The sequence below is a fragment of the Colobus angolensis genome, unplaced genomic scaffold (genome assembly GCF_000951035.1).
Source record: "Colobus angolensis palliatus isolate OR3802 unplaced genomic scaffold, Cang.pa_1.0 Scaffold158, whole genome shotgun sequence".
NCBI lineage: Eukaryota > Metazoa > Chordata > Mammalia > Primates > Cercopithecidae > Colobus > Colobus angolensis.
In genome coordinates this window covers 4,635,434-4,654,148 of record NW_012114688.1, presented here as the reverse complement: position 1 = coordinate 4,654,148, position 18,715 = coordinate 4,635,434, and the positions used below count along the sequence as shown (strand labels likewise).

At 35.4% G+C, this 18,715-nt stretch overlaps 1 protein-coding gene across 1 annotated transcript in view; it reads right to left on the bottom strand.

Moving 5' to 3' along the window:
- LRRC7 (leucine rich repeat containing 7) overlaps nt 1–18,715 on the bottom strand; it is a 597,129-nt gene that overhangs the window by 47,411 nt on the left and 531,003 nt on the right. Inside the window, exon 24 of the mRNA XM_011936894.1 lies at nt 2,058–2,279. Coding sequence (XP_011792284.1) covers nt 2,058–2,279 — 222 coding nt within the window. The remainder of the gene's footprint in view (nt 1–2,057; nt 2,280–18,715) is intronic.

The following is an 18,715-nucleotide window of genomic DNA, read 5'->3' as shown; positions in this document are numbered from 1 at the left end:
CTGCGAAAACAGCTTTAAGAAACTGACTCAAGATTTATAACGGGATGAGAGGTAGCACAGTTTGGGGATCAGAACTGTTTGTTTAAATGCCTTTAGGCTTTCTTTCACTCCAAAATCTTTTTTATTGAAACATAATGATATTTGTGTATATACTCATGGGGTGCATGTGATATTTTGTCACATGCACAGAATGTGTAATCAAGTCAAGGTGTTTAGGATATCCATCACCACGAGGATTTATCATTTCTCTATGTCAAGAACATTCCAAGTCCTCACTTCTAGCTATTTTGAAATGTACAATACATTCAAAACCATTTCAGCCTGAAACCAAGGCAGAAAAAACTGGGACACCAACAGGTGTTATATTTAAGTCCCTTCCTTAACATATAGGCAGTTCTACAACTCTGAGTTATAGTTCAGACAGGTTTAAGCATTCAATTGAATGTTTCAATTTTATCTCTTAGTTTGAAAGGCACTTGATGTTATCAAGCTGGGAATGAAAATATTTGAGAGCTACTATAAATACATTTTTCTGAAATAATCATAATGTTCTAAACTCAATACATGTGTAAATTTTAAAACTTAGTAATTCTCTTACTAGTCAAACTTTATATAATTTACATATTTTTCAGAAATAGTATTAAAATAGCCTTTAAATTTGGGGTGTTCAGAATAACTGCATGCTAACACTAAACCTACTTTTCAATGTAGGTGAGAACAGATAGCATTAATCTCAGTGGATTTTCAAATGCATTGATTCTGGGAGGAAAAAACCATGTAGCTTTTAATAAGAATAACTAAATCAGAGAACTGGCTTGAGTTATGATACTTGTGGGCAAGTAATATCTATGAACAATTTTTTTTAACCTCCTAAGATGCCTTTGGTAAAGCATAATTTAAAATTGTATTAACTTTTAAGAGTATCTGGAGAATTAAAAACCCCATATCATTATCTGATTAAAGGCACCTGTCTGGTTTATAATACCTTAAATTCAACACTTGACCTAGATTAAGGCAGGAGAGGGAGAAAATTATCTTTAAAAAGTACCTATGATTCTGAGAATGATTAGTACATAATCTAGGCTTCAAGAAGGATATTAAGAAATAGAAGAGATGTTTAAAGCCCCTGGAATACAAATGATAAATGGCTCTTAACAATATAAAGGTAAAATCTGGAGAATGAAGTTAATTTTGATATGTTTAGAAAGTCAGGTGAGGAGATACGTAAAACTTTGATAAGTAATAATCAAATGAAGCTTTTATAGACCATATTAAAAGTTAGAAAAGTCAGTAGGAATGTATCCTATCTATCTGAATAATGAAATAAGAGAAATTAATTTTAATAGTGTATTAAGATCTAAATGTTTTACTTTCTAAGATTAATATAGCTCAATAGATGCAATCCCATTCAGTTTTCCAGTCCCAAGGAACTAAAACAGATTCTACAATGGAAAAGCAAACCCTAATTTTAGATAGGTTTGAAGAATGCAATTGTTTTCGCTACATGGCATTTATCAGTAACTTGAAGCATGTCAGAAACATTTCCCTTCTAACTGTTCTTTATAGTTATCTTCACATCTTCACAGCAAAGCTTTATCTCTGCACCATTCAACAATCCGAAGATAGGACTTTTAAAAGATATCTTCCGACAGATGGGGGAAATAAAACAGTTTACTTTCACACCGTAGGTTTCACCAGAGGACTTGGTAAATATACCTAATCCATTGAAGTCCTTTATAACTTTCAAAATCTGTACTGTAGAGCTAAATTGGAGTCAGGAGTGGGTAGGACAGGGTTCAGGATAGTACTGGAAAAATTATTCTGCCCCATCAATTTTTCCTTTTGTAAAACGGGTATTTTACCAACCATAAATCCCTATATGTTGTAGTACTTAACCACTGGAAAGAAGGATAAAAATCCCCACAAAGAGGACCCTACCCCATTCAACGTGGTGATGGCATTGTGTCCTGGACCACATCAATGAGGGAAGGCAAATCATGGATTGTTTGGACTTTTCTTTCCTGAAAATTCATCAGTAATAAAGAAACACTTCTCACCTGCTCTGGATATCCATCCATACTCCTTTGCCCTTTCGTTTGAATTAAGCACCGTCCAGGTTGAGGTCCCCGGGTGGCCTGTGAAGAGGGGATCTGAATAGGCAATGGTGACTGAAATTGCTGGATGGTCACTTTGTTTATATTTCCTTCATACGGCTGCTGCTCCCGGCTGCGATGCTGAAGGCTTTGGGACCCCATCAACGTCTGGATATGGCTGCCTGCCTGTGGAGAAGATAATCTGTCAGGCAAAGATTCATGGTGCTGAAAGGATGTGATTAAAGTAGAAAGCATGTACAGAATACTTCTCTGGTAAAAGGGCACCATTTGGGCTCTCAGTCATGGCCGGAAGGGATAATGAAGAAACAGTAAGGGTCTGCCTACTGTGGTTTGTGAAAATGTTAATATTGGAGCAAGGTCACATTAAATACATTCATAGTCATCTGCTGGCTTGCCAGAGATAATTTTAACCTCACTTTACAGGAACAAAATTCAGTTTGAAAAATCTCAGGAAGAAAATTAAGTCACAACTTAAAGGGAAGCTGTATTTGGTATTTCATCTTGAAATATACCAGAGAGAGACAGAGAGATGTTAATATATATATGTAACACCAGGGGGGAAATGCTGGAAACAGTTTTCCGATTTGGAAGCAACTAAGTTTGTGCAGATGAGTATAACCAATATTTATCAATTATCACCATTCAAATACAGCCTTTGAAATCTCTAAGTTACATTAAAAATTAATCATGTGATAAATTCCTGTGGGGGCACTAGCTATGGAAACGTCTTCAAAATGAGCTCTCCCTGCAGAAGATCATCTGGTCATGAGCTTCCAGATGGATTAATCAGTACCCCTTATTTAAACGGATAATAATAATTTCTAAATTCTTAAAGGTGGAGGAGAGAGGGTATGCTTGCTGTGGTCTCTCATCTTTAAATGATATGATTATACCCCTACTTCTTTGTTGACTCCTGTTTTCTCACCTTCATTTTAGCACCAGCTCCTTGCATCATTCTATCTGATGTCTTTTCTACCAAGCAAGCAAGCAAGCAGTTTTGTGTGTGAGCTGGTAAGCCAGAATATGCCTCTCTAAACTGAGAATGGCTTAACGTGGGAGTCTAACATGGAAAATGAATGCTGATCATGAATAATTTTAAACATATATTTTAGTGCTGTGCTTAGTACTTCACCCATTACTATTGAAAGACATGGGGATTTATTTCCTAAATTCATTTTCTTTCCTGTTGATCTTTTAAGGATAGGTGACATGAATTCAAAAGTGAATTTCATCTTTGAATTCATTAGCTAAGAAAGCTTGTGAAATTTCCTGACTAATCAAGATTTTTGATTACTATGAAAAAGTTAAGTTGGAGTAATAAAAAGATAATTATTAAATAAGTATTCATGGAAGAGATTACATTTTATTATTTTAAAGTTTTTAAAGAAGAGCAACATAAAAAACACTACAGTGATAATGAAAAATCATTTGCAGAGGAAAAATATACTACTGGATTCCAAACAAGAGACAATTTCAAAAGAAAATATTCAAAATTATAATTTGGCAATATGTAAGGCAAAGTAAACAACCATTTGATTATATTTTAGATGTCCAATTGACTGTCTTGGTATCCTTTACAATTGTTTACATTCAAAAACAGTAAAGATAGCTCAGACATGAGAAACTGGAGGAAGAGATGCAAAAAAGGGCTTCAGACTATACCAGCACAATGTGAAATCAATTATCAATTCAAATCTGTCCAACACATATCCAGTGATTACAGATCTATAACCTCATAAATACAACTAAGATAACCTCATAAAGGGCAAATCTGTATTTCTTCATTATATCTATTCCCTTCTCAGAAATCTTTTTTTTTTGTTTGTTTGAGGCAGAGTCTCGCTCTGTCACCCGGACTGGAGTGCAGTGGCCAGATCTCAGCTCACTGCAAGCTCCACCTCCTGGGTTTACGCCATTCTCCTGCCTCAGCCTCCCGAGTAGCTGGGACTACAGGCGCCCACCACCTCGCCCGGCTAGTTTTATATTTTTAGTAGAGACGGGGTTTCACCGTGTTAGCCAGGATGGTCTCGATCTCCTGACCTCGTGATCCGCCCGTCTCAGCCTCCCAAAGTGCTGGGATTACAGGCTTGAGCCACCGCGCCTGGCCCTTCTCAGAAATCTTAATGAAAGAAGATATTGCAGCCTTTTCAGTCATTCTAGAACATTGAACACCCTTGTGGTCAAGTTTTTCCTTATTGAATTGAATTTCCTTTTTGAATTTATTGCAAATTCAATTCTTGCTTGCTGCCATGGAATATCTTTTCTTTTTTTTCCAGGGGGTGTAAGTTGCATTGTGTTTTTGTTTGGAGGAGAGGGCAGCCATGATAAGCTCAGTATCACATTTTGCTCTGCTGTTTTTTTTTTTTTTTCTTGGCAACAGAGTCTTTTTTCTGTTGCCGAGGCTGGAGTATAGTGGCACGATCTTGGCGCACTGCATCCTCCGTGTCCCAGGTCCAAGTGATTCTTCTGCCTCAGCCTCCCAAGTAGCTGGGATTACAGGCCTGCATCACCATGTCCAGCTAATTGCATTTTTAGTAGAGACAGGGTTTCACCATGTTGGCCAGACTGGTCTCGAACTCCTGACCTTAAGTGATCCACCGGCCTCAACCTCCCAAAGTGCTGGGATTAAAGGCTTGAGCCTCAGTGCTTGGCCTGCACTGCTGTATTCTGAATGAACTCACTGGCATGCCCAGTTACATAGCTAGAGAAAATGATTTCAGGAGTCAGAGGAGCTAGGGGTGGAACTGTCTGACTGAGGGTGACTGGCCTGGCTACTGAGAAATCAACTGATTTTTAAGTTTATATCTGCTTCCACTGGCAGAATATTCATGGGTTTTCAGTCAGTGCTTGAACCAGTGCAAGTGACAACTGGCAGTTTAATCGAAAGTGATCATATTGATAAGCAAAGCATTTTTCCACCCAGACAAACTTAGAAGGATCCAGAACATAGCTTGGTTTCATGAAATATAATCTACATGAGAAAATGAATAACTGCTTATGGATTACTTTGTTGATTAGAGTATTATAGTACTAGTCTATTCAAGGGTGAAAAGTGAATGCTATATATTGGAGAACTATAATAGCCTTTGTTATTTGAATTTAGTTTTAATTTTAATTTGTAGACACAGAGGCTTACGCTGTTGCCTGGGCTGGAGTACAGTGGTGTGATCATAGCTCACTGCAGCCTTGAACTCCCGGTGTAATAGCCTTCAGACTTACTTTTCGGGTGTATTTTTTCTTCTAATAGGACAGGATGTGAGCTCAAGATTATGCTGACTTTGAACTCTTTGAGAGAAAGCATCATATTCTACTTACAGTTTTTAATGACTGACACAGTAACTGGCATTTAATAAATAATAGCTACCACCCAAACAGTGCAAATGTGCTAAAACACCATATACGTATTACCTCTTTAAACTTTACAACAGTGTTAAGAGGTAATTTTTATTATCCAATTTTACTGAGGACAAAACTAAGGGTGGAAGAGGTTAAGTAAATTTCCCAAGTAATACAACTGGTAACCTGACAGCACCATCATTTGAACCAAGTCTGTCTATCAAAGGTCGTCCTTTTAAACACTACATTATACTGCAACCCTTTCCCCGCAAATTGACACCCACCCCGATTAGTTGAACCATGAATTGAAAAGGAACAAAAGGGTCAAGTTGTTGAGAGAGAGCATATATTATTCAATTTCTTTAGCAGCTCTTTAATTTGCCAAAAGGCAATTTCCTACTTAGTGGATTAGGTCTATCATCTGTTTTAGATGTTGCACATGTGACTTTGAGCATTATAGTTAAGCAAATAGGATGATGCTTTTGTATTTAGTAATCTATTACTATGAAGTAATTAAGCTTATGCTCTTTGATGGCTTGGCAAAACAAACAATAGGCATGAAAGGAACATGCTGTAAAGTCATTCTGTTTGCAGCAACAGCAGCAGCAGTAGCAGCAGCAGTTTTTTGTCTCTCTTGGGCTATAGGCTGTGATGAATGACGTTGGGGAATGACAGCTGCAGAAAGCAAAGAATTAACACAATTTTTTGTAAAGTTAAACAAACGTAAATGACAAGACATCTAGAGGGACAATAATGGTTCAGAAGGACTATAAAGAGGAAGTTGTTTTTTACTGGCACAAAGGCTTGAGAAAAGTAATAAGGATGTTCAGGATGAAGTTCAAAGAACTGATGAAAATGTAGAAAATGTAAGAGATTAGACTTATTCATGCAGAGGGTTAGCTGTGAGAACACTGACTAATATTGAAGGGAAATCTGAACATGAAGGTTTCTGTAAAGCTTGTGCTGCACATTTTGAATAGTAAAAAGAAATAGAGAAGATTTGACATTTGTTTGGAACTTTCAAGGGGAGGTTGGTTGTAAAAAATAACATGTATTTGAGGAGAATAGTGATGGAATATGTTGTTTTGAAGTTGACCCCCTAAAAACTGTCAAAGTTTACAGGGAAAACTCCAATATCTATAGGACCCAAGAAAATATTTATGTCAAAAACCACAGAAAAGAATTGTTGATTTGATAGCAAATGGCACTGTTCATGCAAAATTCATCCCACAGCAAATCAGGTTTATTATGTGAAAGTTGCAAGTATTTGGGAGGTTTTGTACAATATAAAAGACATGGCTTTATCACTGTAAAAATGATTTGGTTTACGCTGTTCTTTTAAAAAAGAGTGTTAGACTAAGAAGTGTATTACCCAATTTGGTCATCTGTTCTATTACCCATCTTGGCTCTTGAACCACCTGGGCTTGCTTCCAAAAATCAAACACTGCCTTAAAAGATTACAATTTACGCCACTGAGAATGTTCAAAAGAACACAATTCATTCTCTGAAATTAAATCCAAAAGAGTTCTTAAAATATTTGGAAGCAGAATCATCTCCAAAGCATATTTTGCTTACTGATTTCGAGGAATTAGCACTCATATAAATAAGTCAATATCAGTAATTTTATAAAACAACAATAACAACAAAACCCAGGCCTATTACTTTCTATTCACATCATGTTTTCTGTGGCACCCCCACTTTTTTTTAAATGCAGGTTAGTTGTTAAAAATTAGGCCAGTAGGACATCTGCTTCCAGGTAGATGGGGTAGATGTACTTTGCCCTATTTCTTCCATTAAGTACAACTAAAAAACCTTGGGCATTACACATAAATGTAAGAAGACTACGAATAATAAAGAGAAGGCAGACTACTTAGGGACCTGGGGAACAAGTCACATCATGGTGGTAAGTTCTCTGGGCTTATTTTTGTGTCACATATCACAGACTTGGAGCTGAAGAAGCGGACAATCTGAAAATGCCAATAGATATAAACAATGCTCCAACAAAAGTCTACTCTCTCTAATCAATGAATAGGAAAGATGCAGTCTAACAAAACAGAATGCTTTTAGACAATAACTTCTCCACTGAACACCAGAGAAAAAAACTGTAGCCTCACCCCGAACAATGCCAGCAAAAGTCAAGTGTTGAACCTAGACTTCTACCCTTGTGAGGATGTCACAAGGCACACAAACACTTCTGCTAGAGTGGTGTTAGAAAAGGCAAGTAGGTGCACAGCATTCATTCCCATCAACTAGTAATAAGCCCCTCTTCTTCAGTGGTGTCAGTGGTGACCACACAGGGAGCTTGGACTTCCACTCCTACCCAGCAGTAATGAAGCACCCTTTACCTTACTAATGAGATGGTGTCAGACAAGGCCTAGTAGAGAGTCAAGACTTTCCCCATCATCCAGTGGTAATGATGCTACCCCTACTAAATGGAGACCATGTGAGGAGATGAAACTTCCATCCTCACTTAGACTCAACTGTCACTGGAAGCTGAATTGGAAAATTGGACTTCTACCTTCACCTGGCCATAACAAGGCAGCACCACACCCTTGCCCAACTGGAGTGGTATCAGAGAAAGGCGGCTAAAACAGAAGCTTTAAGTAAGATACAGAGTTTTATAACATAATATAAAAGTGCCCAGGTTTTAATTAAAAAATCACTCATCATACCAAGAATCAGGAAGATCTCAAACCAAATAAAAAAAGACAATCGATAGATGCTCATACTGAGAGGACAAAGATGTTAGAATTACCTTATTTTTAAGACAGCCACTTAAAAATGCTTCCATGATCAATTACACACACACACACTTGAAACCAAAGGAAAACTAGAAACCTTCAGCAAAGAAATATAAAGTCTCAGCAAAGATCTCGGGCATTGTAGCTCAACCCTATAACCCCAGCACTTTGGGAAGCCGAGGCAGGTGTATCAGTTGAGGTCAGGAGTTCAAGATCAGCCTGGACAACATGGAGAAACCCTGTCTTTTAAGAAATACAAAAAATTAGCCAGGTGTGGTGATGTGTGCCAGCTACTCGGGAGGCTGAGGTGGGAGGATCACCTGAGCTCAGAAGGTCCAGGCTGCAATGAGCTCTGATCACATCACTCCACTCTAGCCTGGGAGACAGAGTAAGGCCATGTCAGCAAAAAATATATAAAAATTAAAAAGAGTCTCAGCAAAGAAACAGAAGATATAAAGAAGAAACAAATGGAGATTTTAGAGCTGAAAATAAATAACAAATCAAAAACTCAGTCAGTGAATAGGTTTAACAGCAGATTGTAGAAAACAGAGGAGAGAAACAGTGAACTGGTAGACAGGACAATATAAATTGTTCAATCTGAATAACAGAGAAAACACGTTGACAAAAATATGAGCAGAGTCTTAGGGACCTGTGGGACTATACAAACGTTCTAATAATCACGTTATCATGAGGAGAGGAGAAAGGAGTTGGGGCTGAAAAATTACATGATAAAATAATGGCTTAAAATTCTGAAATTTGGTAAGAGAAATAAACTTACAGATTCAAGAAGCAAGAATTCAATAAGCAAGCAAGAAGCAGATTCAATAAGTAAGAGTTCCACATAGAACAAACCCAAGGAAATCTATGAATAAACTCTGATATAGTTTGGCTGTGTCCCCACCAAAATCTCATCTTGAATTGTAATCCTCACAATCCCTATAATCCCCACATGTCAAGGGCGGGACCAGGTGGAGGTAACTGGATCATGGGGGCAGTTTCTCCTATGCTGTTCTGATAGTGAGTGGGTATTATGAGATCTGATGGGTTTATAAGCATCTGGCATTTCCCCTGCTTGCAGTCAGTCTGTCCTGCCACCCTTTGAAGAAGGTGCCTGATTCTCCTTTGCCTTCCACCATGATTGTAAGTTTCCTGAGGTCGCCCTAGCAATGTGGAACTGAGTCAAGTAAATCTCCTTCCTTTATAAATTACCCAGTGTTGGGTATTACTTCATAGCAGTATGAGAATGCACTAATATAGACACACTATAATTAAACTTCTGAAAACTAAAGACAAGAAAAAATCTTAGAAGCAGCCAGAGGAAAATTCGACACCTCACATATAGAGGAAGAAGACTTTGCATAACAGTGGGTATCTTATTGAGAACCATGAATGACAGAAGTAGTGGCCTAATATTTTTCAAAGGCAGAAAGAAAAGAACTGTCAGCCTGAAATCCTATACCTGTGAATATATTCTTTAGCTATGAAAGGGAAATCAAAAGACACTCTCAAGTGAAAGAAAACAAAGATAATTTGTTGCTACCAGACCTATCTTAGAATAATGTCTAAAGGATGTTTCCTAAATAGAAAGGAAACGGTAAAAGAAAAATCTTGTAACATTAAGAAGAAAGAAAGAACATGGTAAGAAAATATACAGGTAAATGCAATGAGCTTTTTTTCCCTCCTGAATTTTTGAAATTATGTTTGATGATTGAAGTAAACATTATGTCACCATCTGATATGACTTTAAATGCATGTAGAGGAAATATTTAAGACAATTATTCACAGAGGAGGATGGGTTTCTATACTTCACTTGAACTGGTAAACAATGACACCAGTAGTAGACTCTTGTAAAATATGTATATATAATGTAATACCAGGAGCACCCACTAAAAGAAGCTATAGAAAGAGACATACTAAAAATGCTATAAATATAAAATACTCAAAACTAAATATATAACACTAAAAACAGTATAAATAAAAATGGAACTCTGAAAAATGTTCAGCTGGCCTGCAGGAAGGAAGAAAAAGAAAACAGAAAAGCTAAAAAAAAACAAGCACAAACAGAAAACAAAAGATTAAGTTGAGACTTAAATCTTAATGTATCAATTCTTACTTTAAACGTAAGAAATCTAAATACACGAATTCAATTGATAGATTTTGGCATAGCAGATTAAAGAACATTACTTAACTATATGCAGATTATAAGAAATCACTTCAAATATAATGATTTGGGCAGGTAGAAAGTAAAAGAATCTAAAAAGATACATCATGCAAATATTAATGAAAGAAAAGGAAAATGGCTATATTAATACCAGATAAAGTAGACTTCAGTGCAAACAAACCTTTATGAGAGACAGAGAGGGATTTTATATAATGAAAAATGATTCAATTCACCAAGAAAACGTAACAATCCTAAATGTGTACACATTAAACAACAGAGCTGCAAATATTTTAAGCAAAATTGATAGAACTGAAAGAGAAATAGAAAAATCTAAATGTTAGTCAAATTTAACACCCTTCTCTCAATAGCTGATGGAAAAACTGGGTTGAAAATTATAAAAAAATGTAGAATTCAACAATACCATTAACTAATCATATCCAATTATCACTTATAGAATACAGATTCTCTTCAAGTTCCTATAGAATATTTATGAAGATAGATCATATCCCGAAACAGACAATAAAACTCAACAAATTTAAAATAATTGAAATAATATAGAATGTGTTCTTTAACCTTAATGGAATCAAACTAAAAATTAGTAACATAAAAAACAAAAATCTTCAAACAGTTGAAAACTAAACACACACTTCTAAATAATCCACAATTCAAAGAGGACATCTCAAGGGAAATACATTAATATTTTAAACTCTAAGTAGGTGAAAGTACAATATATCAAAATTCATGGAATAGCTAGAGCAGTGCTGAAGAAAATTAATACCAGTAAATTGCATGTATTAGAAAAAAAGATGTATCAAGTTAATCACTAAGCTCCCATGTCAAGAGCCTAGAAAAAAGAAAAGCAAAATAAACCCAAAGTAAATGAAAGGAAGGAAATTAATAAACAGAAGAGTAAAAATCAATGAAATTGAAAATGAATAACAACTGACAAATTAATGAAACAAAGAGTGGTTTCTTTGAAAAAATCAATAAAATCAACACACTTCTAGCAAGACTGAAAAGAAGAAAAGAAGGAAGATACAAATGAACCAAAATTAGGAATGAAGAGAGGATTTCACTAAAGACCCTTTAGACATAATAAAAAGGTAATACTACAAACAACTCTACATACATACATTTGACAACTCTAATAAAATGGACTACTTCCTTGAAAAAAGCAAACTACCACAGCTCACCCAATATAAAATATAGATAATTTGAACAGCCCTACAACTATCAAGAAATAAAATCTGTAATTTAAAACTCCCAGGAAAAAAATATCCAGACCCAGATGGTTTCACTGGACATTTCTACCAAATATTTAATTAAGAATTCTCCAGCTTGGGCAAAATAGTAAGACTCCATCTCTAAAATTTTTAAATAAAATATTAGCCAGTGTGGTGGTGCAGACCTGCCATCTTAGCTACTCGAGAGGTGGAAGTAGGAGGATCAAAAAAAGAAAAATTCATACCAATTCTACATAATCTATTTCAGAAAACAGAAGAGAGAACACTTCTTTATTTTATGAAACAAACATTACCCTGATACCAAAAAAAACAAAAACAAAAACAAAAAAAAAAACAAAACAAAGAAATAAAGGAAGAAACAAAGGAAGGAAGTAGGGAAGAAAAAACCACTATAAACCAATTTCCATCTTGAATATAGATACACAAATCCTTAATAAAATATTGGCAATGAAAATTTAGCAATATATAAAAAGAATTATATACCATGACCAAGAGATGTTTATTCTAGTGATACAAAACCTGTTCAATATTTGAAAATCAACGAGTGTAATGCACCATATTAATGGGCTACAGAAGAAAAATCATGATCATATCAATGGAAGCAGAAAAAGTATTTGACAAAATTCAACATCCATTAATGATGAAAGTGTTAAGAGAAATAGGAATAGAGGGGGAACTTCCTCTACTCAATAAAGAGCGTTTACCAAAATGTATAGCTAATATACTTAATGGCAAAAAACCAAGTGCTTTACCACTAAGATCGGGAGCAGACATAAATGTACACTGTCACTACTCTTATTCAGCATAGTGCTGAAAGTTGTAGTCGGTGAAATAATGGAAGAAAAGGAAGTAAAACACAGGAAGATTGAAAAGAAAGAAAGAAGCTGCTCTTATTTACAGATGACATTGTCTAGACAGAAAACTCAAAAGAATCAACAACCAAAAAATCTAAAACTAATGAGTGAGTTTAGCAAGGTCATGGGATACAAGATAAACATACACAAATCAAGTGTATTTATGTATGCTAGCAATGAACACATGGACACCAAAATTTAAAATGCAATACCATATATAATCATTCAAAAATGCAATACTTAGGTATAAATTAAGCAAAGCTTGTATAAAACTTACAAGCTTAAAACTGCACTTATATGCTGATGAAGATATCCAAGGAGATTTAAATAAGTGGAGAGACAGACTATACTTATGGAATGAAAGACTTAAAAACTAAAGATTCTCTCCAAATTGATATACCAGTTTAATTCTTATCAAAATTCTAGCAAGATTTATATCTAAATACATATGATTATCCTAAAATTCAGAAAGGCATTGAATCTAGAATAGCTAAAACAACTTTGAAAAAGAAGTACAGAGTGAGAGGAATCAGTCTATCTATTTTGAAGTTTATTAGAGTTTAATCAAGAAAGATCATGTGTTACTGTATTTGCAGAGGAATAGACACATAGACTAATGAAATAGAGCAGAGAACTGATAAATAGATCAACAAAAATATGTCCAAATGATTTGAGACAAAGATGCAAAAGCAATTTAATGTAGGAAAGAATCTTTGCAACAGATGATGCTGGCCCAGTTTGACAGCCACAAGCACAATAAATGAACTTTGACTTATATCTTATATCAAAATTAACCCAAAATAGATCACAGACTTACAGTTTATTTATTACAGTTTACTACATAGTTTAGTGCATCACCTATGCAAGGTATCCTGTATTAGTGTAATTATCATTTTGCTGGATGTGTCAATATTCAGTGTAGTTGTATCACTTTCACAGGTAGTTTTGGTGACAGGAGTCAGGTTATTTTGTGGAAAATGGTGACAGCATCAACCAAGAAGCATTGACAGAAATCACAGGGAATATACTCAAGAAGTCTGATGTACTATGTTATTGAGAAACAAAATTAACAAAATGAACTAAATTCAATATGAAGAAGAGGCCTCTAGTGCTTAAGAGACCTTTTAAAGTTTAAATTGTGCTTAGTCCTCCTGATTCTTTTTGTTCTGAGATTCACAAATGTCAATAAAGAACTTGTAAATGTTTCAGATTAAAGAACATGAAGGTTTGGAAAACAGATGCATTTCAAAATCTCTAAATATTCTGATTTGCGTAGACCAATAAAAACAAATTGAAGATGACTCACAAATTATTTTAAAAAATGTGACTAGCGCTTGAGTTTCTCTCTTTTGGAAATGTAACAACAAAAAAATACCAAGCCATGCCAAAAAGTACTAGTTACATATCAAATATATTCCTGGTGTTGAGGTTATTTAATATTTCAATGGGCTATGCTATAATGATTTTTAATTTTTTTTTGTTGGGTGGGGTGTGTGGGATAAAATATATGAGGGGAATAATTAGTGGGTAGAGTAGGCTGTATACCCAGACAACATTGGATTCCAATCCTTATCTCTCAGTTTCATACACCTAACTCTGCGCCCCATAAAGTTGTGAAGATGATATGAGTGTTTTGCATGTTAAGCATCTTAGTACAGTGCCTACTGTATGTACTGTAGATATTCTTTTTCTGATTATAACAACCTATTAAGCTGAATCTTTTCATCCTGTTTTACTTGTATTCAGGCCAGCTCGATGCCAAAATCTATGTTCTTCCATGTCAGTGTCAGAAGACAAACTTGCACAAATATATGGAAGGAAGCTCTGCAGCTTAAAATAAAGGGGGCAGGAAGATGTTCCTTCTCCTGTCCTGGGGTTTTGGTGACATTTCATTCTGGTGGCACACTGCAGTATTTTTAGAGGGCATTCAAAATATTTGCTTATCTTGAATTTTTTTGGAGTCAGATACTGGTAATATAAGTGTCTCCAATGACAGATAAAAAATGAGGTGGTAGGACCTTTCACTTCAGTGTAAGTGTCTTAGCATAGCAGCTGGCTGATATACAAAGGCAGTCATCTTTGGCATATTGAATCTCTATAAGTACATTCTCCTGTGATTAAATGTCAACCAACAAAACATAGCTATGGATTTAGGAAATTATTAACCAAAATTAAAAAACAATGGAGCATCCTTAGTAGCTGAATGATGAAACTGAGGATGAGTCTACACTTTTCAACCTATGGTTTGTTTTGCGATGATGCTGACGTATGCTCCCAAAATGGAAGATGTTAACAATAACGATAAAAGTTTGACAACAATTTATTTCATCCTTAAGATTTCTAAGAACCTACAGCTAGTAGAGTAAGTCAGATAAAGACCAAGTGGCAAGAAATGGAATCTTATAATTTTGACATCTCTGTCTGGCAACTATCCTTGATCTCTGCCAGTTGTCATGTTATGTAGAACTTCAAGTTCTACATACCATTCAACCAGGAACATTTTTATGGCACTGGATTAATTCCACATTTTTGCTTTTAGATTTCTCCCCAAAGACAGCTTAAATGCTATTGAGTTATCTCAATTTTCTGGAGAACAGTCATTTGTTTTAAGGAACATCTATGTTAAATATTGATGGAGGAAGTACTTTAATTGCCAGTTTTTCTATTGCTTTAATCTGTGGCAAGTTTATTTTCTACCTCTGACTTAACAGCTTTTTGACAGACATTTTTGGGGTTTACACTTTTATTAAGGAAATAATTTAGAGTGAGACTGGGTGAGAACAATCCCCAATTTTGTGACGGTGATGTCCTTCAATACTGCAGATAGCTGTATTGTTGCACTGGTATTAGGAAATAAAGGTATGCTTTGTGAGTTACAGAATAATGTTGTCTTGAGAAAAATCCAATACAAAAGTGACTGTAAATTAAACAACATTCTATTCAGCTGTCATTTTTGCTTTCGGTTAGAGATTTTTTTCCATTCACATTTTCACAACCTCCTGTCCCCACTATTTCTGAGAACAAGTCTAATAACAATAGAAATAGAATGAGCTTTAAAAACACCCATGAATTAAATAATACTAAAATCAATCAATTAGAAATATATTATCCTAGCTCATCAGATTAACAAAATAAATAATTGAAATGGATCATTAAATAAATTGTTTCACTGATTTCTTCAAATCCTTTTTCCTGATTCAACTGTTATTATTAAGTCATGGAGCTGCCTCTGAAAGGTCTCATTTTCATGGAATTTTTGATTTCCTCCAGGTCATGTACTTTGGTTTATTTGGCATTGGCTAATAATTATTAACAAGCAAGTCTACAAATGTATATACCATCTCTATCTTATATCAATAATTTGCAGTTGCGGGGACAGTGACTCTAACTGGACGTGTTTAGTCTTATTTTCCCAAGTATAGCAAAAGGCATGGCTCTACTGATTTTCTGGAAAAAAATAACATGGTAATATATAAATTAAGATACATTTTAAAAGAGTACCTGGAATTCATCTGAATGAGATTACTGGCAAAGTTATGTAAAAGGAGTGCAACTTGATTTGAGCCTGCAGATATTCATATAATTGTTCTTTGGATTGTTCTGCACAATGTAATTTTTACAACCTCAACAGTGCATTTTTATTTTGTTCCAGAGCAATAACTAATGTTACCGCCATAAAGACCATACTGAAACAAGTTTAGTAGGGATGCAGGCATACATTTGATAGGCAGGGGAAGTAAAGGGGTGTCTTAATATATTACTAATATATCATTAATACAAGCATCAGAAATCTCAAAAGCCTCCTATTGGTGTTTGGTGGGTGCCTAACAATGTTGTCAATAACTGACCACTAATCAAAAGTTCTATAAGGTATAATTTTCATTTACCTACCTCCCTTCTCCTAACCTGTCCTAACTTGGAGGATGTTTGTGTGACAGGGGTTGACTGCCTCTCAGGTGACTGGTATGATTGTAACTACTACTTAAAAGTTTCTTTTCAACCAGAGGTGAAATTAAAGAGTAGGTACTTATTAGCCACACAAATAATTCAGTTCTAGGTTATTTCTAGATACCAAAACTCCAAGGAAAGTAGGGTTGCATTTCTGTAGATCTAAAGAGTCATTTTCAAAGTTTCACTGGAGATGAAGGCTCTTTTTATTTGGATACATTTGGTATCTTCCCACTTTTCCACTTTTTTATGTCCTGAAAAAAATGGCTTTTGGTCAGGAGAAAAACTGCATAATTTCTGTTTAAGAAATGTCTCTCCAGGGGCTACAGATTGTGCTAAACATTTTTTAAATTAAAAATTGTAATTACATGATTTAATCAATCTGGCCTTTCACTGAACTCATTTCTTTTTCTGGGCAGAGCTTACCGACAGTGAATGCATTTGGCTGCTGTCTCTTGAAGCTACTTTTCCTCAGCAGCCTCAGCAGAATATGTTGTTACCACAGGTACCAATGCAGTCTTTACACTGCTTGACACAAAGTTTTAAGTGACACCACCAAAAGGAGGGTAGGGGAAGAAGATGAGGGAAAAGAGAATCTCCACCTACCTACTGACTCAAAAGATCCCTTTTCCTAGCATTTAGAAAGCTGTTTGGAATTGAGAATGACTCTCTGCAAGGAACTCCAATTTGTTTCTGAGTTTTAGTGACTGCCTAGTCTACCAGAAACAACATTTACTCTGATCAGTGAAAAATTTGTTACTGTCGGAGGAGAAAAATGAGGCTTGGGAAAGAGAACCAGGAAAGAGAAGTCTCATGATTGAGACTGGAATTACTCCCACTGATGGAGAAGATTGTTCTCATTTGCTTATGGACCAATGAAGTAAAGACATTACTCCTGGGGGTTCTTCACTGTTAACAACATGCATTTCTTTGGGAGGGAAAAAATACAAAGCCTAAGGCAAAAAACAATTCTATTTGACATATTTGCTTCTGTACAAAAGGAGAATTTAGTTACAGCATTGACAATCACTCAGGTTTTACAGTCACTTTTCAGTTTCAATTTTACTCTAAACCAGAACAGATATTCTTGACTTTGAGTTTAACGGAAATAAGAAACAATTCTATTTCCGCATCTCTTATATGTAATGTTTACCTGGGTGAATTTTGTATCTGCTTCTTCCACATCTTGACTTGCTTGCTTCCAGCCTCATGATCTACTCTACTTTCTGCCATCTATTTTTTCCCCAATATTTAAATCGTCATCTCTCTCTCTCATCTATTTCAGACTTTTTTCTATTTCTATGTAAATAAGCTACATTCTCCCCAACTTTTGACGTAAGGGACCTCAACAGCACAATACCTAGTCTCAGTTAAATTACAAAAGCCAAAAATTATAGTTACTTTTATTCCAGTTCTACATACACAGAGTACTGATAACAATATTTCTTTTCAGTGGAAAACAATGTCAATAAATTTACTTTTCAGTGACTGTAATTTAACAATTATCTTTTTTTGGGGGGAGGGGGAAATGGAGTTTTGCTCTTGTCACCCAGGCTGGAGTGCAGTGGTATGATCTCAGCTCACTGCAACCTCCCCTTCGTGGGTTCAAGTGATTCTTATGCCTCATCCTCCCCAGTAGCTGGGACTACAGATGCACACCACCATACCTGGCTAATCTTTTGACATTTTTAAAGTAGAGATGGAGTTTTGTCATGTTGGCCAGGCTGGTCTCAAACTCCTGGCCTCAAGTGATCCGCCTGCCTCGGCCTCCCAAAGCGCTAAGTGCTGGGAATACAGGTGTGAGCCACCACAATTGGTCATGATTATCTATTTTAGATATTTATAAAATAATAAAATGCATTTCTTTAAATTTCTAGACATATAGGTTAAGGTGATTTTTCTTAAGTTGTACTTTTAAATATCTTTTAAATAAGTTGTACTTATTTTAAATTACATTGGTTTATTCTGGTCTTCTGAAAATTTTTATAATAGACTGACTTATATTACCAAGTAAAATCCCAGTAGAAATTTGATCCAGTTTGGGAAGAATCAATATTGTGAAAATTGCCATACTGCCCAAGGTAATTTATAGATTCAATGCCATCCCCATTAAGCTACCAATGACTTTCTTCACAGAATTGGAAAAAACTGCTTTAAAGTTCACATGGAACCAAAAAGACCCCACCTTGCCAAGATAATCCTAAGCCAAAAGAACAAAGCTGGAGGCATCACGATACCTGACTTCAAACTATACTACAAGGCTACAGTAACCAAAACAGCATGGTACTGGTACCAAAACAGAGATATAGACCAATGG